We start from the raw sequence: 26,814 nt of genomic DNA on the forward strand, positions 1-26,814 counted from the left end.
TAATTCGTGAATGAAGGATAGATGCTAATCAGAATAACTTACTGATTTACTAGTTGACAACCCTAATTGCAACTCTGTTTTGTTTTTCCATATTAAGCATTTCTAGAGAAACTCTAAAAAGCAGGAAGAAGTCAGATTATAGTCTAAATAAAGTGAATGCACCCATCTTAACAAATACAACATTGAATGTAATAAGACTTGTTGGTAAGTAGTCACCTTTTTAAAAAAACATTATTAGTTAAATTAGTCTACTTTGTTACTTTATTGGGGTTTTCATTGTACACTCCAGTGCGCACCACTAGGAAGGTTTTAAGATTGTGATATGTCAGTGCTTTCTCATCATAATTGTTCAAATAGAATAATACTAACATTAATGTTAGTTTTTCTTTTTTCAGTTAACTACTTAGTATTTGTGTCTTCTGCTTTTTCTAAAATATTCCAATTAATTGAGATGTAGTGAAAAATCCTCTATGTGAGTTGGAGGTATATGTAGGATGACGATAGTACCCATTTTACATTTACACAATATTTTGTGCTTAATTGTTTCATTGATCTTCACAATCTTCCTGTCAGATAGGCAGAGTGAATAGTGATTCTCTGGCATTTTCAGACACAAGAGTTCTACAAGCTAAATGTTCACACCATAGGAAGAGTTGTTCTTATTACAGATAAGACCTTTATTGATGATTTTGTAGAAGGCAAATAACATGAAGAAATGCCATTTAAAATATTTAAGTTTGAAGATGATGTGGAATTTTTAATGTCAGTATTTCAGCATTTTATATGCCATCTTAACCTTTATATCTCACAAGTCAGTCTGTACATTTGACAAATAAGTTATAGAGATATCTTCTCAAATTAATTAAGTCATCTATACTAGTCAGGAATTTTAATGTGCTTTATAAAAAAAAAATCTCTGTATTCTGTTTATATGGAGATGATAATGTCCTGCTGCCTAGTTTGATTACTCTTGGCTCTGATAAAATGGTCTGTGTTCTTGAAGATAATTTCTAAATTTCATTAATGAACAGGGTAAAGTAGACAAAATGCTTCTTAGAAGCCCCACTTTCTTTAGGAAAAATAGTGGAAAAGAAGTAATGAGTTGGGAGGAAAAGAAAAAATATACATTATGATGACACACAGAAAAATGACAGATTCTAAAAAGTGTTTTTTGGCTGATCATTGCCAGGGAAATTAACTTTTCTTCTTTAACCAAGAGAGCTAACTGAACATAACATCATGAGTTACTGTATGGAATTTATAGAACCGCAACTGGAAGGGTTCTGAGAGTTCATCTGGTATAAATTCCTATAGAACTAGGATTTCTTTATCTAATGCCCCTAAGTTGCGATGGCCAACTAATCTTTGTTTCATGTCTCACAGTCCCTGGATAGATATTATTTTGCAAGACTGTTCATTTCACTCGCTATTAGACTGATTTAATTGGTAGAAATCTCCTCCTTATGATAAACCAGAATTTCTTTTTCTCTGTAATTCTGTCTGTTGGTCTTAATTATACCTTTAAAAGCAAAAAGAGTAAATCTATACTTTTTTCTCCTATTCTCCCTGTGATCACTTTTTAGGTATGGGCGGTAGTTATACTGTCCTTCTTCCCTTATGCTCCCCCAGTTCATTCTTCAGGGTCACTGTGCTCATTATCCTTAAGTGGTTCTTACTGATAAATGTTTTAAAATCCTGGTCATCCTCCTCAGCCTTTTGGACCCACTGTAGTTTTTGGTTTCTGAACACACTGCTTGGGATGTAGTTTAATGAATTCATCTTTTGCCTGGTTATGTTGAAGGAACAAACCACCCTAGCACGTGAGTGGCTCTCAACCACAAAAGTTTACATGATGCTTATTGGCTCCTGATCACCTTAGTTCTGTTCCATGTGTCATTCTGAGATGCAGGCTGAAAAAATAGCACTAGTTTGGAACACGGGGAAAAGAGCAAGAGCCGAACCGTGCTATGACTCTTAAGGCTTCTGCTCTGATGTGGCACCCTGACTTCCTCTGCTGTAAGTCCCTGGCCATGGCAAGTCGGGCTTGACTATTGGAGAGAGAAGTACACTTCTGCCCCAGGAGGGCACTATAAGTGCAGGGCATTGGACAAGGAGGCATAATCTTTGGGTAGAGATAATGGGGGGAAAATAGTACAATCAACCACATGGAAGTGGTAGTTTATATTTTTTTACCTCACCTAGTTCAAAAAGAGCTAGAGGTCATCATGTCATGTTGCTTTTACTCTAAAAGACATATATTTAGTAGAATCAGATCAAATCAAATCTATAAGGCTAAAACAATATTGAGGAGGGGGAAAATCATGTTTCATTCAGTTAAATGCAGACAACCAATTCAAATCTTCTTGGTAGACATAAAGAAATGAAAAAACAATGCATTCTGCTGTTCATTATGTAAGAAGGGGATCAAATAATGATAGAAATGTGCTATTGGTGCTAAATTCAGAAGTCAGTAACAAATTCTTATCTAAGGATTACTGATTGACATAGTGGACATTGTTTTCTAATAGTGGATTTAAGCAACTGAGAAAAGTTGCGTTCTTATGGGCCTTTGCTGTGTCAACCCTATAAAGCAGAACAGTCCTGAGTAAACCTTACTCAGTGAAGAGATTCTAACCATTGTGATTTCAGCCTTCGCCACCACCAGATGTTTTACTAGAATTGCAATTAGGAAACAATGCCTCATATGCTTTTAATTCTCATGTCTTCCCATTTAGAGCTGGGATTAGGTGCTTCCATTATTCCCTCCAGTAGACTTTTATCCCTACCGCATTCTCTCCCTGGGATGTCTTTATCTTCAATTTGTACATATTCATAAAATAGAACTTTAAGAGAACCACTCGCTAAGGGGTCTCCAACCAGTAAATGCTATTCTATGCCCTGTTATTGCATAGAGGTGCTTGAAGATAATAAACGGGCAGAGGTAATGTCTCTTCTTAAAAAGCCAGAAGTACAGTTGTGTAAATAAGATTGATTAATTTTGGGTGCCTGGGAAGATGAAGGAACTAATTGTTCAATAGTTGGGAGGCACATTTTAGAACATTAAAGGCATATTTAAAATGTCCTTTTCAAGTAGTATTTATTTGGCAGGTAATTAGGAGAGATTAAACAAAAAAGTGTTAATGGGGCTTCCCAGCCCCAGGTGGTACCTAAATCTGTTAGAAAGGCCCAGGGAGCCATTCACAAGTGTAGAGAACTAATCAGAATGCTTGCTTGTATAAAGAGAAAATTCTATCAGCCTGACAATTTCTTGCAGACAGAGGCAGAGAAATTTTAAGGAATGTGTCTCATCACTGAAATAGCCTTGCTATTCAAGGTTCTGTCTCCCAGAGGCAGCTCTCACTTGAGCAGGTATGATAGGTCTGAGAGGAGCAGAAGATAGGTTGCCAGAATCCATGCTTGTAAAAACTGTAGACCTTAGGACAAAATTATTAGTTCAGCAACTGAAAAAAAAATAACACACCAGCACATCATGCATCCAGATTTAACATGAAACCAGAATAGTTATCTTTTAAGAAACTTAATATTTTCATATGCAATGTTTTAAGGAAAAAAATAATCATTGTTTAATTTAGATTACATTCCAGTATGTCTGTTTCTCTAAAAATACTTATATTTTAGGGGGTGCCTGGGTACCTCAGTCGGTTAAGTGTCTGCTTTTGGCTCAGGTCGTGATCCCAGGGTCCTGGGATCTAGTCCCACATCAGGCTCCCTGCTCGGCGGGGAGTCTGCTTCTCCCTCTTCCTGCTGCTCTGGCAAATAAATAAATAATCTTAAAAACCCCACCTTATATTTTATTTGCCATTTATATGAAATATTTTAAGCAGTTTTAAAACACTTTCTGAGCTGGTTAGCTGTATATACAATATGATATTTTGAGAGAATGATCCAAGAAGTGTCATCCTTCAGTACGATATACAAGAAAATGATATTGGAGATTTGGGGAGGCTGATAGAATATACAAACAATAATAAAAAATAACAGAATACAGTGATAGGATAACAATAAAGTAATAGAATAAAAGCTCTCAAAGAATGGAATAAAAGCTAGGGACTTAGGTAACAGACTTATTAATTTTTTACTCTGGTCCTTACTTCATTGTTCAATGCGTTTTTCTAAATTGTTTGAGCTGAACTGACTTTTCCTTCCTTTCCTTTATGCCTCATTTATAGCATTTCCAGTTCACCTTTCTGTGCTATTTATATCCATTGATGATGTCTCAACCTACTGCACTGTAATAAGAATAATGAACATCCTTTCAGCTTGGATTCTGTTCTTGCTCTTCCCCATCAGATTGTCAGCTCCTACAGATGCAGCATATAGAGCATCCAGCCAAGCACTTTTCACTTTCGTAGGTGCCCAATATACTGGACTGACAAACCTTAGTTTTTAACACCTTGACTATTGGAGAAACATATTTTCCTCCTCTCTTGTCCTGATCCACAGTGGAGGAACACACACTTTCAGCCCCTTCTCTGTACCTGGTATTTACTCCTCTGCGTAGGAGTGGGGCTCACCAATTGAATTTCCCCCGGCCACCTCTCAGGTGGTGATGGCGTGTCTCTCTGTGCCCCCTGCTGATGAGCTCCAGGTTCCTCTTGAAGAACTACAGTTCTCCTCCATGCTGTTCTTTGGTTGGTTTCCCTCTGTGGCTTCTCCCCATGAGTGACTCATGGTCCAGATTTTAGGGTAATAGTTTTAACAGTGCTTCCCTTGTGAAACTCCTCATCAGGTTAGGTTTCTTTTACATAGCATCTAAACTTCTCCATTATTGCGTTCATCATAACCATAATTATTTTAAAATAACAGCAGTAGCTAAGATTTCTTGCTCCCTTGTTATTGGCTATGTAAACACTTTACATGCATTTTCTCATGAATTCTTCATAATACCCTTTTTAATGCACCAAATCTTTAAAGCCCAGAGATAAATAACTTGCCTTAATGTCACACAGCTGCTAACTGGTAGAACCCAGATTGTGCCTAGAACCAGTAAGCTTTTTTCATGCTTCATGATTAGTAGAGGACATCAGGAAAGTTAATTCTTACACCTAGACAAAGTTCAGAGAGGTTACAATATAGGTTGGAAGCAAGAATAAGAACTTCTCACAGATGATCATTTGGAAAGAGATGCTTTTCTCAGTTATCTTAAGGCAGGAGGGGAGGGAAGCTTAGCAGACAAATTCACCAAAGCAAAGCCATTTTGGTTTTAGGCTGAACCTTAACCTAAAAGTCAGTAGGTCATGAAGAATCATAAGATCAGACTCATGGAAAACCGTAAGACCCACTCCCTCTGGCAATAAAAGCCACACAGCCTGGACATTCTTAAAATTGCTTCCTGTGGGTAATTTCATAACTTTAAGATACGGAAAAACTAACTGCCTAGTGTGAATGATAAGCCCAAAGTTAAAGAGTAAACCCCTCCCTACACCATTAGCTAACTTAAATAAAACGTATAAAACCCTTTATTAGAGGCAAAGGGGAGGTCCTCTTCCTCACCTGGGAGAAGAGACTGCTACTTTGTCTATGAAGCAGTTGCCTTCTTATATCTATGCATAATAAATCCTTGTCCCTTCCTCTGGATGGCTTGCTCCTGAATTCTTTCTTACATGAAGCCAAGAGCCCTCTTAGCAAGGGGCCAAGGCCCTCCCTTCTGGGGTGTCGGCCAGCCTGGCATCAATCTGGGTATTAAATAACCTTCCTCCATGTTCTCAAAGCACACTGTGTGTCCACTCATCTCACCTCTCCTCTCTAGGGAACTCTAGAAGGGAAGAAAGGGAAGGTGAAGTGCATCTGAATGAACCACAAGCTAACTTCAGAGCCATGCTTCTACATTTTTATTAAGGTAGTATTTTCACTGTAACACAGTGAATAGTAAAGAAAAGGTCGTGATGAAAAACAGCATTCTCCCACACCAGGTCCCCCTGCCAGCAGCCTACCTGCAGGCAATTTCTTGGTCTGTTTCTGCTTGCCTTTATTCTAGTTAAAATTTCCAGAAAAGGGTGATAAGAGGTACAAGTTTTGAATTCTTGTCAGTCTGAATATATCTGTATTTTCCCATTTCACTGAATGACAATTTAGCTGTATATAGAATTGTAGATTAAACATTATTTTTCCTTAGAACGTTGAAACTTCTAGTGTTCTGTTCATTTTACTGTAGATGAATTTCTTTTCTCTCTCTCCCTGGAAGCTTTTAGTATTTATTCCCTTAATGCTTCGGAATTCTCTGGTGATCTGTCTAGGTGTGAGTTATTTTTCATTAAGTGTGTTGGGTAGTTCATGACCCTTTCAGTCTGAAAGCTCTTGTGCTTCTCAGTTGTGACTACCACTACTATTTATTTGATGATTTCCACCTCCCCATTTTCTCTGCCCTCTTTTTTCTTTGACTTCCTGTTGCTCAAATGTTTAGTCCCTAAGATTGGCCCCTTCCTGTCTCCTGTGTTTTTTCTCCATATTTTTGTCTTTTTGCTGTACCTTCTAGAAGACTTCCTTTTTTAAATTTATTTTCTTTAATTTTTAATGTTAAAGATCACTTCTAAAGTCTTAAAGAGCCCTTCCATATTCTCTGTTTTTCCCTCCCGTATTTTCCTGCTATAGGATTTTACATAATTATTATATTTGTTTAGCTTGAGTAGTTGCCACAGCATGCAAAGCCTAAAACCACGTACTCTGTTCCTTTACAAGAAGGGTTTGCCAACCCTTGGTTTAGAAATTTTTTGAGATTTCTCATTTTCTGTTGATCATACCTACTCACCTTTACCTCCTCATCCCTTTGTCTTCATAGATACAGGCTTAATCCACTGTAAAATTCTTTTAATTCAGTAATTCTGAGGAGGTACATAAGCCTCCTCAGGCCTACCAAGGCCTACTGTGCCCTCTTGAGCTGGCAAGACAGAGTTCTTATTCTTATATGTTTTAATATGTTGGCAGCCTGCTTATCAGTGGCTGCCTTCCTTATATGACCATCTAAGGGACTCTAATTCCTTGTGTCTTAATGCAAAGCCAAGGACATAGTAAGCCCTCAAAAAGTCTTTGTTGAATATTAAATGAATAAATGAATATAAATATGTTTAAAAGTTTTTTTAGAGTGATGGGTTTTATCTAGATTTTTTCTTTTGAATGCAACATTTAAAATAGCTTTTACCTATTAACTCATTTATATATTCTTAAGAATAATTATATGAACAATGGCTAATCTTATTATTAGTAATGGAGAGGAGCTTTGTGTTCTGGATATGTATCAACCCAGATATTTGCATTCTACCTCATTTTACTTATTATCTCTCTTTTTTCTTTTATAGGTTAAAATAGTATAACATAGTATTTTTCCTTTTTTTTCCACAGTGTCACATTATTTTATGTGTGAATAGTTGCAGTTTAAAAACTGCATGTTTGTAGTTGATAAAATATCTGCATAGTGATCCAGAATGTTCTAGGAGCATAATTTTCAAATATTTTTCAATTGTCATTTTTAAAAATGTCTGTGTAAAATAATTATAAAAGATGATTCTGAAACAAAAGACTTGTAAATAAGAGTAAGAATAGAATCTGAGTTGAATGGTTTCTACTTTTGGTGTGTGTATTTCTCTTCCTGACTATCTATTATTTAGAATCATTGCTCATGTAAATTAAGACGGCTGTACAGAGTTCTTAAATAATAAAGAAATGGTTTCGATAGTAGACATTTCCATTAGAGTAAATTTGTCATTTTTTTCTACTGCGGTTAATGTGTTTCTCTTGAGTCATGGTGTCTTCAGTAGTACCAATTTAAAATTTGTAACAGTTGCATTAAGTAGAGTGAGCACCTGAATTATTTGCTCATTTGGAAATTAGGCAAGTGGCCTGTTTTAACATCTGCAGAAGAGCATTTTATATGGATGTGCTCCTTTCTCTTTTATTTCCCATGAAACAGAAACACATTTAGGGATGTGTTATTATTTATTTGATTCAGCCCATCTCCCATGCACCCTTCAAATACATTAACAAGTTTATAAATGCAGAAATTTTGGTTTAAAAAAATTTTTTTGGTAACTGTATCATATGTTTAGAGAAAAGAGAACGTAATATGGGCATCTCCCAAAGGAAGGAATGAGGAGGACATTTTCTTGGCACTTTGAGAGTCTTGAGCTCTTGAGCGATATGGTGATAAAGAAATGTCCTAGGCCTCTGACACAAGACTTCACAGGGCTAGGATTCAGGGGAATAGGAAGTGCCTTCCATGTATCCTTTTTGTTCTTCCTTTTTTACTTTTGCTATGTGTATATAAACTTATGGGGGGAAAAAACCTGCTTTTCTCAAGTACATTGTCTTTTGTTTTATTATACCTAAGCATTTTTGAGGAAATTATTTTAAATGGAATCTCCAAGAATGTGGAACTGTGTTGTGTGTTTGTGCAGTGTCGTTTGTAGAAGAGTATAGATATTCCATGAATATTTGACATGTAGTAAAATATAATGATATAAAAACATTTCTGTAGGTAGTATGTATGTCTGTGCTGTCCAATATAGTAGCCACTAGCCACAAATGATTATTGAGTACTTGAAACATGGCTAGGGACTGAGGAATGTAATAGTTCATTAAAAATATATATTTTGGTAAAGTGTTTTTTTCTTATTGTCTCTTTATAATAATAGACTAACATTTTAATTTTTTTCTAATTTTGATTTTTTTTTTCTTTTCAGGTAAATATATGCAGATGATGAACATTCTTAAACCAATTGCCTTTGATGTTATCCATTTCATGTCTCAGCTATTTGATTACTACTTGTATGCAATCTATACCTTTTTTGGTCGGAATGATTCAGTAAGTCACCTTTGGAGAGAAAGTCTTATTTCTTTCAAAATATATTTATTTTTAAAATATAAAGTTTTTCATTCTCTTGGTATAAAATACACAAATAATATTTTGAAAATGATCCATCAGAAATCTAACAAAATTTTTGCTGTCAGCTTTTCGTCTGCCTAATTACCTTATATATATTAATTTTAAGCTTTGAAATGATAAACATATTTTATGTTATTCAGATTTTTGGCAGAAAAAGTTCAGCATCTGTTTTTAACCTTGATATATTTTGGCAATGAAAAATGTGTGGGTTGCCTTGTTTAAATCCGGCCCGGTGTGTAATTACTACACAGTAAATGAGACATTTTAAGTATTGGCTTACAAAACTTAGCAGGCACTACTACATTCAGAAAATAATGGCAAATACTTATTAAAATAATTGAAAACCTTTGAACTGAACCTTCTGGCTGCTACAGAATTGTTTCCCGTATCTCCTTCTTGTGTTTCCAAAGCTCTTACTGATTTTATCTTTTTCTACTCCTAACGAGAACAACACAATATTAGGTAACTTATTGGATATTTAGTAATTATTATGTGGCTCACCTAGATATTTGATAGATTTCTATGTAAAAGGATACTGTAGGGTCCTATGATTATATCATAATACTAAGTTTCATATGCTATATTATGTATCTTTTTAAAAAAGTGAATTTTAATGGTAACTACATTTATTATATAAATGTTCATATCCTTGCTGTGATTACAATTACATCAAAGACATGATCTTTTATTTAAAGATTTCATTTATTTATTTATGTATTTATTTATTTATTTGAGAGAGAGTGTGTGAGCAGGGGAAGGGGCAGGGACAAGTAGACCCCTGTGCTGAGCAGGGAGCATGACACAGGGCCCAGCCCTATGACCCTGAGATCATGTCCAGAGCTGAAACCAAGAGTCAGACACCTAAACCACTGAGCCCCCCAAGCTCCCCAAAGATACGATCTTTTAATAATAGGATCTGGGGGCGCCTGGGTGGCACAGCGGTTAAGCGTCTGCCTTCGGCTCAGGGCGTGATCCCAGCGTTATGGGATCGAGCCCCACGTCAGGCTCCTCTGCTATGAGCCTGCTTCTTCCTCTCCCACTCCCCCTGCTTGTGTTCCCTCTCTCGCTGGCTGTCTCTATCTCTGTCAAATAAATAAATAAAATCTTTAAATAATAATAATAATACTAATAATAATAATAATAATAATAGGATCTGAATTTCTTGTTCTTAAGTCTCTATAATATGCCTTAGAAAGAATACTAATAAAATCAGAGTGTTGCTATAGAATTTAGGTTACTATAAAATATGTACTAATTCATTGCTCTGAATTTGGAAACTCGATAAATAAATATTAGAGAAGAAAGACAATCTAGAATTTTAGCTAATTGACAGAATCTTCTAAGTCTTCTAGATGAGCCTTACTCTCTGTTCTGAGCTGAGCCTCCAGACCAGCAGTGTCCATGAGAAGTTTTGCCGTTGTTGAAATGCTCTTAATTTCCACTATTATGGTAGCCACTAGCCACATGTGACTGTTGACCACTCTCAATGTGATTAGTGTGACTGAGGAACAGAATTTTTAATTGTATTTAATTTTAGCTAATTTATCTCTAAATATAAATAGCCGCATGTGGCTGGTGAATATCATATTGGATAGAACACTTGTGGACCACATTGTTGATAAGATGTGTTAAAATAGGGTCCTTTGGAAGCTTTTGGGAACTGATGCTTTTGGACATGACTTTCTAGCTGATTATATACTGGCACAGATTTGTTTACATACAGTGGAGTTCACTAGGACCTGAGAAAGTTAGCAAAGTATAGTTAGGTGTTTATTGTAAAATATGCTACATATTTTATTTAAAATATGTCATGTTTTAGAGAACACGTTAACCTTATATATATTTTTTTCCAAATCTTTTTTTTAATGTTTTTTTTATTATGTTAGTCACCATACAGTTCCCTGGTTTCTGATGCAAAGTTCGATGATTCATTAGTTGCGTATAACACCCAGTGCACCATGCAATACGTGCCCTCCTTACTACCCATCACCAGTCTATCCCATTCCCTCACCCTCTCCCCTCTGAAACCCTCAGTTTTTGTATTAAAAGCATTTTTAATCTTATCACTGTATTCATATAATTAGCTGTCAGTTATAAGCATTTCTGTCCTTAACCTGGGTGTCTACACATATGTCATATTAGAAACATTTTGTATTATATGAACCAATACAATGTGCCTATGCTTGAGGATGTGTGAATAAATATAGCACTTATTCTACCTCTTGTACTTTTTAAGAAAAACTTTTTCTATAGAGTATGCTTAGTAATACTAGTTTTTATCTACCATGCGAATATTGAAAATATACACATCTTCAAATAGAACAATTTACAATTCGGACCCTACTATATTCGATTCTGCAAAACTGAAGGAAACACTATTTAAAGCAAAACAAAGACTGAATCTCTATAAAAAGGGGTTTTACAAATTTGTAAAAAGAACCACTCTGTCTTTCTACCCATATTTTGCTTTGCTTAATTCTTTTAAAGATTTATTTATTTATTTGAGAGAGAGAGCTCAAGTGGAGGCTGGGACAGAGGGAGAGAGAGAATCTCAGCAGACTCCCTGCTGAGTGTGGAGACCGATGCAGGGCTCCATCTCACACCCTGAGATCAGGAGCTGAGCCAAAATCAAGAGTCGAATGCTCAACTGACTGAGCCACCCAAGTGCCCCTTGCTTTGCTTAATTTTATATATATTTAAAGTTTTGGGGGGTTTTGCCTTGCAAGATTATATTTTTAATTTGCTACTTTAATTTAAATTCCTTTTGGAACAAGACAATCTAAATAGCATAAATAAGCATATACAAGTGTATAAGATTGAAATGGTAACTTTTAATTTGCTAAGAAAATACCTTCAAGTCCATTAGAAATCCGAGAAATTTTGATCTTCAGATATGTACATACAGGCATACATACATACATACATACTCCAAATTGCCCTGTTAGTTGTTGAACTTTAAGTGGTAGGAGGAGAGGAGTAATTAGGTAACTGGTAGAATGGGAAGAATACAGTGGTACGTGATTGCTCCTGCTTTTCTTCCAGGGAAGAAAGACACTCCTATGAGTGAATTTAGATGGATGCTGCCTGTAGAAGAATAAGCATATGTTTCTCAGGGTTTCTAGAAAGTTATTGGCTGGGGAGCCATAGTGTATGCAGTAGGGTAAGGGATTCTTCGTGTTCATACTAATTCCTTCAGAAGTTCTTGCTCTTCACTGAACTGTTTATAACCTACTACATCATGCTCTATGATATATCTAATCCATTTGGCTCTATTATAATAATGTTACTTATAGTGTTGCTTTATTTTGCCTTGCCCCCAGCCTTCCATTATTCACCTCTTGAGTTATATTTTCTATGGTTCTTCCTGTTTATATTCTCTCCTGAAGAGCATTCTGTATCTTACGTTAACACAGTAGTAAGCATATAGTAGATTCTTAGGACACATGTAGTGATGTCCTAATTATTTCTTATCCAAGTAAATCTGATAAGTGTTCTTACTTAAAAATAGTTTGTGAGCATCATTTAAAGTTACCTTCATTAATGAGATGGGATTTTTTTGTTTTGTTTTTTGAGGTTTTTTTTTTAGAGAGAGTCTGTGATTCCGTTTTTAAACTTTTAAGAATGAATGAACTTCTGCTTCTGGCTATGAAGGACTAAGATTTTACTGGATAATAATCCCTGAAGAAAATAATTATAAAACCTAACTGTTATACAAAAGGCAACTATCTGAAGATACCGGAGAGTGAACAAAGCATATAGATTCTGAGGGTGGTAGGGGCGCAGTTCATGCTAGTATGTAGGTTGTGGAAAAAGGAGCTATAAAAATAAATTCTGTCTCCATGGCCTCGTAGCCAGGATTAAATACAGTTCACACAGCACAAAGGTGGAGGCAAGCGTAAGAAAACATTCAGTCTTTATGGATTGGGGAACCAGAAAAGTGAAACCAGGAAACTGGGAACACTGAAAAGTGTAGGGGAAGTTCAGAAGAAAAAGAGGCTGAGAGGGGATCCCCAAAGTCTTTTCCTCTCATATTTGATTAACCCATAACCTGTTTATATGAAACAGATTGACTGGAGCCAAAGAAAAAAAATATCTAAACAGAGAATGAAGCTGTTCCATAAGAGACAGTTTGTAGTACAAGCCCAGCCGAGAAAATTACATAGTGAAAACAAAGGAAACAGTGTCCAGTGGAGAAAAATATCAAAATCCAAAATCTTCAGAATTAAATTGATGATACAGTCTAACTTTACCCAACATACATAAAACCAAAAAAAGTGGAGTACATCCTTAAGTAAAGAGAAAATCAATTTAGTTTAACCCCAAGATGTTGGGACTAAGGGGTAAGAATTTTAAATGGGCTACTATACATCCCAAATAAAGTAAGACAAAAGATGTTTTAAATGTATGAACATCTCTGTAGAAAAATAGGAAGTTCTAGTAGAAAATTAATTTAAAAGGGAAATCCTAGAACTGAAAAATAGAATTTCAGCAATTAACAAAAAATTTACTGAATGTACTTTACAACCAAATAGACATGCCAGAGGAAAGAATATGTGAACTTGAAGATAAATCAATAGAAATTATTCAAAATGAAGAACATAGAGAAAAAAGATTGGAAAACAAAATGATCAAAGCCTTAAGGACATGTTAAGTTATATCAAATGATCAAATATACATGTAATTGGAATACCAGATGGAGAAGAGAGAGAATGAGGTAGAAAAAAAAATATTTGAAGAAACACTGACCAAAAATTTGCAGATACAAGACACTAAATGAACAGCAAGCAGAGTAAGCACAAAGGAGCATACAGCATGATAACCTCATGTTGAAACTGTCCCTGGAAAACTACAATAGACTTTTTACATAAAGGGACCAATGGTCTGATTCAGCTGACTCCTCATGCAAAACTGTAGAGGCTAGGAGAGAGTTAATACCTTTAAGGTACTGAAAGAGAAGAAAAGAATGTCAATCCAGAATTTACATCTAGCAAAACACCATTCAAGAGTGAAGGTGAGGGGCACCTGGGTGGCTCAGTCAGTCAAGCGTCTGCCTTTGGCTTGGGTCATGATCCTGGGACCCTTGTATTGAGCCCCATGTTGGGCTTCCCGCTCAGCAGGGAGCCTGCTTCTCCCTCTTGCCCCTGCTTGTACTCTTGCATGATCTCTCTCTCTCAAATAAATAAAATCTTAAAATAATGGTGAAATTAAGACATTTTTAGATAAAAAGAAAAAAAAAATCTAAGAGAACTTATTACCAACAGACATTAATACTGAAATGCTGAAGGAATTTTTTTTAGGCTGAAGGAAAATGATACCAGAAAACTTGGATCCTCAAGAAAGAATGAAGAGCATTGGTAATGGAAACTACTTGGGGAAATACAAAAAATTATTTTTTTCTTTTTCTGATTTCTGCATAAACCATATAGCTGTTTAAAAGTGAAATCATAACATTATTTTCTGGAGTTAATAATATATGTAAATGTATTACATATAACAACTATAACAAGATATGCACTTATAAGATGGCAAGATTTCGATATATTATGTTAAACAGAACATTTTATTTATTTATTTATTTATTTATTTATTTATTTTTATTATGTTAGTCACCATACAGTACATCCCTAGTTTTTTATGTAAAGTTCCATGATTCATTACTTGCGTATAACACCCAGCGCACCACACAATACGTGCCCTCCTTAATACCCATCACCAGCCTATCCCATTCCCCCACCCTCCTCTCCTCTGAAGCCCTCAGTTTGTTTCCCAGAGTCCATAGTCTGTCATGGTTCATTCCTTCTGTTTATCCCCCCCTTCCTTCTTCCCCTTCTTCTCCTACCGATCTTCCTACTTCTTATGTTCCATAAATGAGTGAAACCATATGATAATTGTCTTTTTCTGCTTGACTTATTTCGCTTAGCATTATCTCCTCCAGTCCCATCCATGTTGCAGCAAATGTTGAGAAATCGTTCTTTTTAATGGCTGAGTAATATTCCATTGTATATATGGACCACATTTTCTTAATCCAGTCATCTGTTGAAGGGCATCTCGGCTCCTTCCACAATTTAGCTATTGTGGACAATGCTGCTATGAACATTGGGGTGCATATGGCCCTTCTCTTCACTACATCTAAACAGAACATTTTTAACAGCAAATAGGTTGTGAAATATCAAGAGTGTATATTGTAATTTGTAGGACAATGAAAAATAATATTGAAGACTTTAGCTCTTTTGCCAATAGGAAAATTAAATTAGAATTCTAAAATACAATATTCATATAATCAGAAAAGGCAAGAAAAGAGGAACCAAGGAACAAAAAAGAGATAACCTATAATGAATGGTAGCTTTAAATCCAACCAACAATCACATTAAGTGTTAATGGACTAAACACAAATTAGAAGGCAGAGATTGCCAAATGATTAAAACAACAAAAGAACACTTTAAATATAAAAAAACACACATAGGTTGAAAGCAAATGTATTGAAAAGATATGCCACGCAAATGTAAGTGTTTGCTTTCTTAAGAAAGCTGCAGTAGTTGGGGCACCTGGGTGGCTCAGTTAGTTAAGAGTCTGCCTTTGGCTCGGGGTGGGGGAGGGGGGACTGGTCCCGGGATCAAGCCCCACATCGGGCTCCCTGCTCAGTGGGGACTCTCCTTCACTCGCTCCCTCTGCCCCTCCTCCTGCGCATGTGAGCGCGTGCTCTCTCTCTCTCTCATTCCTTCCCTCCCTCTCTCTCTCAAATAAATAAAATCTTAAAAAAAAAAAGTTGCGTAGCTATGTTAATATCAGATAAGATAAATTTGAAACAAAATGTGTTATCAGAGATAGAGGGATTCATAATAATTTAAGGGTCAATTCATTTGGAAGGAATAGCAAGCATAAATGTATATCTGACTACTTAACAGAGCTTCAAAATACATAAGACAGTAATTGACAGGATTCAAGAGAAAAAAGAAATTCCATTATAGCTGGAGATTTTAAAACCACACAGTAACTAATAGAACAAGTATATAGAAAATCAGCAAATACATAGAAGATTTGAACAACAGTTTCAACCGCCTTCAGTTAATTGATGTTTATGGGACAACACACCCGACAGTGGCAGTATATACATTCTTTTTGTGTGCACAAGGTATACCATATTCTGGATAGACCATATTCTGTGGGCCGTTAAGTATGTTCTAGTGAATTTAAAAGATTAAAATCATACAGAATATGTTCTCTGATGACAATGTAATTGAATTAGAATCCAATAACTAGGAAAAATCTAAGTGTTTGGAAATTAACACACTTCTAAATAAAGATTGGTTTAAAGAAGAAATCATAAGAGACATTAGAAAATATTTTAAAGTGAATAATAATGAAAACTTTCCACAATTGTGGAATGCAGCTAAATTAGTACTTAAAGGGAAGTATCAAGCTTTAAATGCCTGTAGTAGAAAAGAAGAAAGTCTCAAGTTAATGATAAGCTTCCTCCTTAAGAAACTAGAAAAAAGTGTAAATTATGTGCTGTGTTTCTTCTTAAAAGGGCACCAAACCTATTATGAGGACCCCACTCTCATGACCTCATCTAAACCTGATTACCTCCTAAAGGCCCCATCCCCAGATACATCTCATTGGAGGTTAGGGCTTCAACATACGAAATTTGAGGGGACAACAAACATTCAGTCCATAAATGGAATAACTAGAATTTACATACATTGCTTGTGGAAATGCAGATTGGTACAGCCATTGGAAAACAGTATGGCCTTATAAACTTAAAACTATGCCTATTACATGAACCAGAAATTCCACTTTTAGGTATTTAACCAAAAGAACAGAAAATGTATGTCTTCTCAAGGACATATACACACATATATATATAAATGTTCATAGTGACATTATTCAAGTAGCCTAAAACTGGAACCCAGATGTTCTTCAACTAATGAGTAAGTAAACAGATTGTGATATATCCATGTTATAGAATACTATTAATAAAAGAGCAGGAATTACTAATAGGCTTACAACATGGATGAATCTCAAAAGCATGTTAAATACAAGAAAGAAGTCAAACACAAAAGACTATACATATATGAGTCCGTTTATATGAAATTTTAGAAAAGGCAGAACTGCAGTGACAGATCAGGGATTAAGGATGCAGGGAGGGAATCCATGCAAAGGGCATAAGGACATTTTTAAAGGTGAGGGAAATTCTACATCTTGATTGTGGTACTGGTCATCAGACTGTATACAGTTACCAAAATTTAGCAAACTATATACTCGTAATGGCTGCATTTAAACATACAAAAATAAGACCCTAGTGAAAAAAGGGAAAATGAAGTAATACAGTTTATAAAACGTAATGAAAATAAAATGTATTTAAAATTACCATATCAAATGAGTTCATGTTTTACTACACCATGCCATCACACAACTACTTTAGCTTGAGGCTTTCCATCACATGATGTGTAAGTAATTCCTTGTCCTCATCTTTGTCTCAGATAGGGAAGGATGAGGAACAGTAAATGTGCGTGCATGCCACGTATCCATATCCATGTGTGTATGTATGTGTATATATATATATATATATATATATATATATATATATATATATTCTGTGAATGAATTACTGAGACAATATATTTTATAGTTTACTGTTAACAATGTTTTAAATTTTTTGGCTCATTTAGAACATTTTAACATTTTTTCAGATGTCTGTATTTATGATTACCTCTAAATTAAATTTCTATTTATCAATTGAATCATCACCAATGAAGGGCCAGCTGGCTTTTCACGTCTTTTTTTTTTTTTAAGATTGTATTTATTTATTTGAGAGAGAGAGAGACAGCACACAAGTGCACGGACAGAGAGAGGGACAAGCAGACTCCGCACTGAGTGCAGAGCCCAGTGTCAGGCTCTGGATCTCATGACCATGAGATCACCACCTGAGCTGAAACCAAGAGTCTGATGCTTAACCCACTGCGCCTCCCAGGCACCCCAGCTTTTTTTGTTTTAACAGTTGAGTGTCCCTTCTCATTTATTTCTTGCGTGAGGATGTTTACAAGTGCTTTGGCTCTGATGTAGTAAAGCGAATTCTATACTGTGAAATGTTTACTGAGCCTAGTAAAATTTTTTAATTTTTGGACAAGGACTTGGGATATCTGTAATTTGTGTTAGAAAATTTAAAACAGGGGCACCTGGGTGGCTCAGTCAGTTATGCATCTGCCCTCGGCTCAGGTCATGACATCAGGGTCCTGGGATCGAGACCCCACATCGGGCTCCTTTTTCAGAGGGGAGCCTGCTTCTCCCTCTGCCTTTGCTGCTCCCCCTGCTTATGCTCTCTCTCTCTCTATCCCTCTGCGTGTCAAATAAATAAATAAATCTTAAAAAAAATTTAAAACAGTCTACATTATGGTTCTACATAAATACGACAAGTGCACTATCTTTAAGTATCTGAAATCATAAGTTTTAGAACTAAAAATAATAACTCATGGGAAAGAAATACTGGTGAACTCTCTCCTGATAAATTTATTAGATTGACAGATGCTAGTGTGACCTGTAAATGCAAATATGTAAGTAGTTCTCTTGTTCCCTTAAGGGCTCAGGTTTGACTAATAAGCTTGATGTTTTGAAGTTTTTAAATACAGTTTGGAGACCCTCTGAAGGCTAAGTATCTGAGTGAGCACTCATCAGATTCTTAACTTTGGTTAATTTGAAGTTATAATGTATGAAAGATTATCTCCAAAGTGATGTAGCATAACTTTCTTTTTCAGCTGGAATCAACAGGACTAGGCCTTAGTAGTAGTAGACTAAGAACAACTCTTAACAGAATTCAAGAGAGCCTTATTGATATGGTAAGTAACCAACTGGAATTAATTCTTCTGGGTTAAGAAAATAAAAAGTAGCCATCTAATCAACTACATGTAAATGTATGTCTGTATATATATTGTGTGCCTCGGTCCTCGGTATTACACTGTGTTATTGTAAGGAAGTAAGTAGGGGTTTCTTACAGTCTGATTGGAGAGAAAAAACTGGTATCATGGAAGAGTATGATGTTGGCTATACATCCAGTACAAGTTCAAGGGGAGGAAAGGTTTATGTGGAAACGTGATTTCAGAGAATGACTAAAGGAAGAAGTGAGATTTGTGCTAGTCTTTGAAGAACAGGCATGGGGTTAGTGGGAAAAAGAGAAAGATCGGCTTTCAAATGAAGGTTCAGAAGCTGAGAAAGGGCCTTGAGGTGGGAGAAGGCCTGGCCCAAAGTTTGGCCATCTTTGTGATTGGGACACTGGAATATACTGAGTAGTCAGGTTGCAGAGTGTTTAGGACCACTTTATAAATGGCCTTGAAATTCAGGCAAGAGGTTTGGGTTAGTTCACTATGCAGTAGGGGCTCTGGATTCTTGACTGTTGAGTCACATGATGTTATGTGTATTTTGAGAAAATAGGTTAGGCAGCAAAACAGGGCTGAGCCTTTGTAGTGCTTAAGCCAACATAGGCATCGAAAGTAACAAAGTGTTTTTCTTGTGAAGGGTCACTGGAGCCAGAGATTGTTGTTCAGCACATTCCCCTACATCTACATTAACCCCAGGATCCTCTGGTCTTTCCTCACCTACCTAAACAAGCAGTTGTTTCCCTCTTTTCTCTTAAGGTCTATTATTATGTACATACTTCTGCTATTGAAGTTTTAATAAAGCAATGTAATCATTCTTCTAAGAAATACTAATTGAAATCATATTTGCTGGGTGTGGTAGTAGTGTTGGGCATTCATCAGTGCACAGAAGAGGTAATTCCTGTCTTGGAACTTATATTTTATTGAGGCAGAGAGACAGATAAACAAATATGTAACATAGTGTCAGATACTGGGAAGCGCTAAGAAGAAAATGAAGCAGAGTGAGAAAACAGTGGTCTTTGAGCAGAGATGTGAGTAAGATGAGAGAGGCGTGTGTTCATATCTCGAGTGAGCACCCTTTACACAGAGGAAATCACCTCTATGCATCTCATCCATCTCCCTCATAATTTGAAGATCTTTCTGCCCAGCACATATATGTGTATATTTGCACATATATCAGCAAACTGCATTTCTTTAGTAAATGTTCTTAGAATAAATGAATAAACTCCAATCCATGAGTTTTCTTATCTTCTGGCTTAACCTGGCTTGTTTTCTTGGCTTTGCTATCCATTTAATTCTGATTTTCATGTTCAGAGTCAAGGCTCTTTGTTTGGCCCAGCCACTTATTTATTATTTTTTTGTCTTTGTTTTGTAAAATCCATTGACTTTCAACTTCGTAAGAAGTTATCCATGTTTCTGTTTTGCTTCTTCTTGACCATCATATCTTGTTTTCCGGATCTTAGTCCACAGCTTGAGTTTTTCTTGTTTCTGGCTGAAAGCCTTGAAATTGATGGACTGAATGGTCATGATCAGAAAGTCCAGAATGGGGTATAGTTACCTCTAGAACTCATTACTGTTAACCTAATCTGGCCTTCAAGACAGTTGTGGCAGTGGATTCCTTAATAATAAAATCATCATCATCATCATCTTCATCATCATCATCATCATCATCATCATCATAATACAGTTAAAATATTGATAAGTCAGAATTTACCACTAGAATCATTCAGTCTGATGTCTCTGTCATCTCTGCTGGTTACTACCTCATGATCGTCAAACTGCAGTTCCCAATTTGACCCTTAAGGCATGGATTTGATGCTTCAGATTTTGCCATATAGTGTGTAATGAAGTATCATGATCGACTAAACAGTGGGACCAAACTAGCTGTTCGAACCAGCTGCCACCCACCAATGGATAACAATGTGTCTGTCGCACCTGTCTGACAAGTTCTGTGTTCGTTCGGTTACGTTTTTCCCAGAACTAGTAGTCAGATTTAGAAATATGTTTTTAAAAACCCCTCCCCAATAAATGAATAGATAGATATGCCTGCTTTTTTTTTCCTTTGGCACCTGGTCTTTTAAAGATATCTTTTCTTTAAGTCCTTATAGTTACCATCTCTTAAAGCAGACTGCACCTCAGATCAGAAGGCGGTGAGAGCAGTTGTTCCTTCTTCTGTTTGTAAGTAGTGCTGAGCTTTTTGACAGGGCCTCCCCAGAGTCCTTACTCCTACAGCAATACAGAAGTTTTTCTCGAATTTTCTGTTGGTTTCCACTGTTACATGTTAAATTATTACTCATACTGATAAGCGTTGGTTTATTATTTTAGAAAATATATTTGTCATTTGCTAGACCTTGATCTCAGGTTCTTGTAAGCTGGTATATTAATTTTTCTTCACTTCATTAATTTGCATCTGCATTGGCAGAGAACATTAATTGGTTTCTTGCTGTTCAATACAGTCTTTGGCTATTAAAGTAATTTATAGCCTAATCAATCTGGAATCACTAGATGAAAGTTGTACTTTCTCTTGTATTTTCCCTATGTGTTGCTTTAAAGTTTAATAAGCACATTTCTGGTAATTTCATTTTCTTTGTATATATCTTCTAAGTTTTGCTTCTCTTTAAGCTGTAAAAGGCATCAAGGAATCATTATGGTCTTAAAAATGCCACCTGAAATTGTTTTATCATATCTATTCAATGTAAATAAGAAAATTTGACACATCAAATAGAAGTTCAAGAAAAGGAGTCTACTAGGGGAAAGAGGAAAGGGAAGCTGGTGTAGGTCATAGTGGTACCAGCACTGTGAATTTTTAGTTATGTACTTGGTGATGCTAAATTGTTTGCTTTAAGATCTTTGACTAATTTGAAATCTTTGACAATAAAAATATGTTTTAAATTGGTGTGGAAAAGTCCATAAAAATGACTTCTCTTTGTAGTAGTAAATTATTAGTGGCAGAAGAGATTAAACATTGTGACTTTCACTGTGAAACTAAAGATTTTGATTAAGGTTTTATTTTTCAAAGTCTTCAAAGGGTTTTGTATCTGTTCCTGATTGTGCTTGTGTAATCTGAAACCCCGATCCAGTTTAGGAGATTTTCCATTGAACTGTGAAACAAGCACATACCATTTATTTATCTCAGCTTGACATTTTTGTGACTCTCTTGCTCTCTTCAAGCATATTTCCCTAAATGTAAACACAGAACTTTAGCCTTTAAGCAGATAATTACCATAATTTAGTGCCCAAAATGTCAGTGTTAACTAGGAACAAAGAATGGCATCCTAATGCAAATCCTTTGAGGTGGGGGCAACAATTTCAGTGATCACTGCAGGAATGTTTTTGTGAAAGAGCTCTGTGAGTAAAGGGAGTTCAGCACATTTGAATGGCAGGTAGGTAAGAAGGAGGTGAGGAGGTAAGGATGGAGTGGGTGAGTGCTTGCGGCCTTTCCCCTCATACCCATTCATTTCTCTCACGCTACAGATGTAACTTCTCCTTGCCTTCTGTCACCTTCTAGCACCACCTCCCTCCTCTCTCCTAAATTAGCTAGTTAATATCTGCATTCACAGAAACTTTTAGTTTTTAAAGATATTTTTATTTTTTATATGTGTGTGTGTATGTGTGTGTGTGTATATATATACACATATACATATAGTGATATCTAGTCATAAAAGAATGAAATTCAAAAGTAATTCTGCTAGTATCAATGTGTGGTATTCATGGTTATCCTGGAGCTATTTTGAGTTTGAGATTGTGCAATATTAGCAGAAAGTTCATGTCAGTTTTTGTCAGTACGAAATATTTTAAAAGAGGGTGTGTTTAGGGCCTGGTTGGCTCAGTCAGTTATGCGGCTGCCTTCAGCTCAGGTCACTATCCCGGAGTTCTGGGATCGAGTTCTGCCTCAGACTTCCTGCTCAGTGGGGGAGTCTGCTTCTCCCTCTTCCTTTCCCCCTCCCCACCGCTCATGCTCTCTGTCTCTCACTCGCTCTCTCTCTCAAATAAATAAATAAAATCTTTTAAAAAAAGAGAGAGAGAGAGTGGGTTTGATGCTTAGAATATACTTGTGGGGTGTAATTCTCCAAGTTTCTACTCATAAAATCAAAGAAGGAAACTAATCTGTGTTCATTTAACCTACAGTTTTTATACATTCTGAGTAGCTGTCAACTTCCAATCCAACCTCTTTCCAATAGGAAACTCATAACCCTCCCTGCCTTATACTTCTGCCTGATAGAAAGTGCTTTATTGTGATGCAGCCAAATCTACCTCTCTGGAATTATTTTCTGTTATTCCTGTTTCTACTCCATTGGGGCCACTTTGGCTAGCTTAGCCATCTTGCCCAAGCCGAGTTATCTCTTCCTAATTCCTTTATTAGCTTTTTTTTTGTTTCACGGTTTCAGTTCTCTTCCTCACCATCCTTTGACTTGCTGTGAGATGGATATTCACAAGGAGAGAATACAGAGGATTAGAGGGGGTATTGGAAGGATAGTACTGGAAGTAGATGGGAGGCAAAGAGCTATGTGAGGAGAGTATAAGACTCATGGGGCGCCTGGGTGGCTCAGTCGATTAAGTGTCTGCCTTCCGCTCAGGTCGAGATCTTAGGGTCCTAGGATCAAGCCGCGCATCAGGCTCCCTGCTCAGTGGGGAGCCTGCTTCTTCTTCTCCCTCTGCCACTCCTCCTGCTTGTGCTCTCTGGTTCTATTTATCTGTCAAATAAATAAATAAAATCTTTAAAAAAAAAAAAAAGACTCAAGGAATACACAACAGTTGGATAGCTATCTCTATTATTAATTCATTCAACAAACACTGAGTGCCAAGGTACTTTGTAGAAGACCAGTGGGTGGTCCTTCTGGTAGAAGAGGCAGATAAGAAATAATGAATATCCAATTTAATGTCAGATTGCATCAGGAATTACAAAGAACTAGGAAAGGATAGAAAGAGGGGAAAAGGGGTATGATTTTGTTTAGGTGATCACACATGGCCTGTCTGGAAAGGTAACACTGAAGTAGATCCCTGAAGGAAGAAGTAGAGGAGTGAGCCACGTGGATGAGAATTCATTTATTTAACAACATGTATTTAGTGCCTGTTTATTGAACACTTTATATATGATGCTAGAGGTTACAGTTTTGGTGGAGAGAGAGCAATCTGACAAAACTCCCTACTCATGTGCAGCTTGTTTGCTAGTAGAGAGGGAATATTTTGGGGAAAATGTCTCAGGTGGAGGGAACAGGGAATGCAAAGGCCCTGAGATGGAACCATGCTTGACCTATTCTGGGAACAGCACAGAGGTGAGTATAATTAGAATGAAACAAGTAGGAGGGTTGGTGACAAAACCAAAGAGATAGCCAGAGCCTACATCATGTAAGGCCTTTGGATTTTACTCTAAGGAAGACAGGAAGCTGTTGGAAGAGCTTTAGCAGAAGAGTTGACATGATCTGACTTAGTTAGGTAAAAGAGAATTATTTTCACTATAGTGTAATACAGTTAAGGAGAGAGGTAAGGTGGCTTATACCAGTTTTAGTGAAAGAAGTAGTGAGACATGGTCAGATTCTGGATCTGTTTTGAAGGTAGACCCATCCAGATTTGTTTATGGATTATAAGTGGGGTATGACCCTGAGAGGAGTCAACGATGACACCTAACTTCTGGAGAATGGAGGTGCCATTACTGGAGATGGATAAGACTTTTAGGAAGGACATATTTGAGTTCAGCTTTCAGATATGTTAAATACGCTAAAGATGGGAGAGATGTCAGGGCTAGCATGTAAATTTTGAGCTCTTGGCATATGGATAATATTTAAAATGAGGGATGAAGTCATCTAGGGAGTAGAATTTGAGAGAAGTCTGAGGACTGAGCTCCAGGACACCCCAGTGTTTAAATGTCAGGGAGAAGAGGACAGACTAGCAAAGGAATGTGAGAAGTGGCTGGTGGCATAGGAGAAAAACCAGGAGGCTATGGTACCCTGGAAACTAAGTGAAGAAAGTGTTTCAGGATTAGCCAATGTAGGGTGCTATAGTAGTTTAAATGAAATAGGTATTCAGAATTGACTATTGGATTTGGCCATAGGGCACCATTGGGGACCTTGATAACTGTTTCTTTGGAATAGGGCAGACAAAAGCCTGATTGAAATGGGCTTGAAAGAGAGTAAGAGGAGAGGAAGTAAAGACTCTCTTATCATCTCCATCAATTAAACTATTTGAGGGCCTGCTAGTGCCAGGAGGCATGCCAAGGTCTTGAGATACAAAGATGATGAAATTGGTCCCAATGTACCCAGGAACTCACAGTGAGGTGGAGGGGTCAAGAAACCACAACTGACAAAGTGCACTTTACGCCATATACAGACATAGGTATATGTGTAGGTAACATTAACACAGGTAAGATACTGGGTGCCCACATGGCTCAGTTGATTAAGCGTCTGCCATCAGCTCAGGTCATGATCTCAGGGGTCCTAGGATCAAGCCCCACATCAGGCTCCTTGCTCAGCAGGGAGCCTGCTTCTCCCTCTCCTTCTGCCTGTTGCTCCCCCTGCTTGTGCTCTCTCTCTCTCTCTCTCTTTCTCTCTCTGTCAAATAAATAAATCTTTTAAAAAAAAACACAAGTAAGATACTAATTCTTGGGAGACTGAGAAAGTAATAGAAAGGAGGTCAATATGACCTCAGACTTAAAAGATGAGGAGGACAGAGCTAGGCAGACAAGGAGCAGAGAGCTGGTAAGAGAAGAGTGTCGGTAAGACAGATATAACAAGTAGTCCAGTGCGGCTAGACCTAGGGACATTGAAGATTACTTGGAAATGAAGCTGGCAAGGAGGCTGGTATCGCTGTAAAGGAGTAATATCATGGTGATGAGTTTAGGCTTTTGTCTGTAGGGAATGGATAGTTAATTGAGACTTTTAAACTCTGGAGTGGTGTGATCAGTCTCCATTTTAGAAATATCACTTGGGTATTCTAGAAAAATCAGCCAGTGAACTGTGTGCAAAGTGAAGTAGAAATAGGAGAAGCCAGAGGGAGAGGTCTCTATTTGGGGACTCTTAGTCCAGGTAAGAATGCTGTGGGGCCTTGGTCCTGATGAAGCAGTGACGGGAAGAAGCGAAGGAGAGGTGTATGCTTAGGCATTATGGAGGGGGGAAGGAAAGGGGAGGCACGAATGATTCCAGGGTTCCTCATTTGGACAATCTGGTAGATGGTGATTACACAACCACCGGCATTAAATGAAATAGCGCAGGCAGCCATACCAAACAGTATGTAATTTTGTGACTTTGTGTGTGTGTGTGCAGTAGGGGGGTGATTATTTTCCTTTTTAGTAGAAGGAAATAAATAATGGATCAGTGACATTGATTAACTCGCATAGTTTCCTTATCCTGATTCTCCCTTAGAGAAAGCACAATTGTTCCCAAAATAACTTTTAAATGCTAATTGAGTAATTAGAGATTGAAGAGAAACAATATCTTTTGTAGAAGATAGGGTATAAAAAAGAATAAAAGAAGAATAAAACCATTTTCTCACTTGGAAGGTTTTATAATGTTTTAGTTCCATTTTGCTAAATTTATAACCTGTTATGCTCCCAGAGTCCTGTGTATTTGATGTCTCTTTCATTCATAAGGCAAGTGTTGGAGATTTGTGACTATGTAATTGATTTAAGAAGTAATCTAGATTTATATTTTGTACACTTTTAGATTTGTTTGTGTCCAATTTTTGTGCCATAGTTTTCTTGGAGGATCTTTTAAAGCTCAATACACTGTGCTCTCCGGCCATCCCTTTCTTTTATTCCCATTAACCATCTTCCCTTGTCATCAGTAACATGACCCCAGACATCTACCAATACAGTTAGCTTAGTTTCACTTTATAAGTGCATTCTAGTCCTGCCTTCTTGAGATTCTACCAAAGTTATCTTTATTAAGGTGTGGATGTGAAATGGTTAACCACACCATAATTTTGGAATGTGCCAGCTCAGTCCTCCGGAGGCAGTCTCTCTCTTCTCATTTACAGGTTCTCGAAGGGCATCTCACTGTTGTCTCTATGAAATATCTGCCAGTTCATAAAGATTGCCTGTGTTGGCTGATT

The 26,814-nt window shown here is 36.8% G+C and overlaps 1 protein-coding gene across 2 annotated transcripts in view; it reads left to right on the forward strand.

Moving 5' to 3' along the window:
* VPS50 (VPS50 subunit of EARP/GARPII complex) overlaps window positions 1-26,814 on the forward strand; it is a 122,656-nt gene that overhangs the window by 84,768 nt on the left and 11,074 nt on the right. For both annotated transcript variants that reach the window (XM_026505740.4, XM_044386519.3), the window contains 3 exons: window positions 98-204; window positions 8,697-8,818; window positions 18,652-18,732. In XM_026505740.4, coding sequence (XP_026361525.1) covers window positions 98-204; window positions 8,697-8,818; window positions 18,652-18,732 — 310 coding nt within the window. The remainder of the gene's footprint in view (window positions 1-97; window positions 205-8,696; window positions 8,819-18,651; window positions 18,733-26,814) is intronic.

The sequence above is a fragment of the Ursus arctos genome, unplaced genomic scaffold (assembly GCF_023065955.2).
Source record: "Ursus arctos isolate Adak ecotype North America unplaced genomic scaffold, UrsArc2.0 scaffold_3, whole genome shotgun sequence".
Classification (NCBI taxonomy): Eukaryota; Metazoa; Chordata; class Mammalia; order Carnivora; family Ursidae; genus Ursus; species Ursus arctos.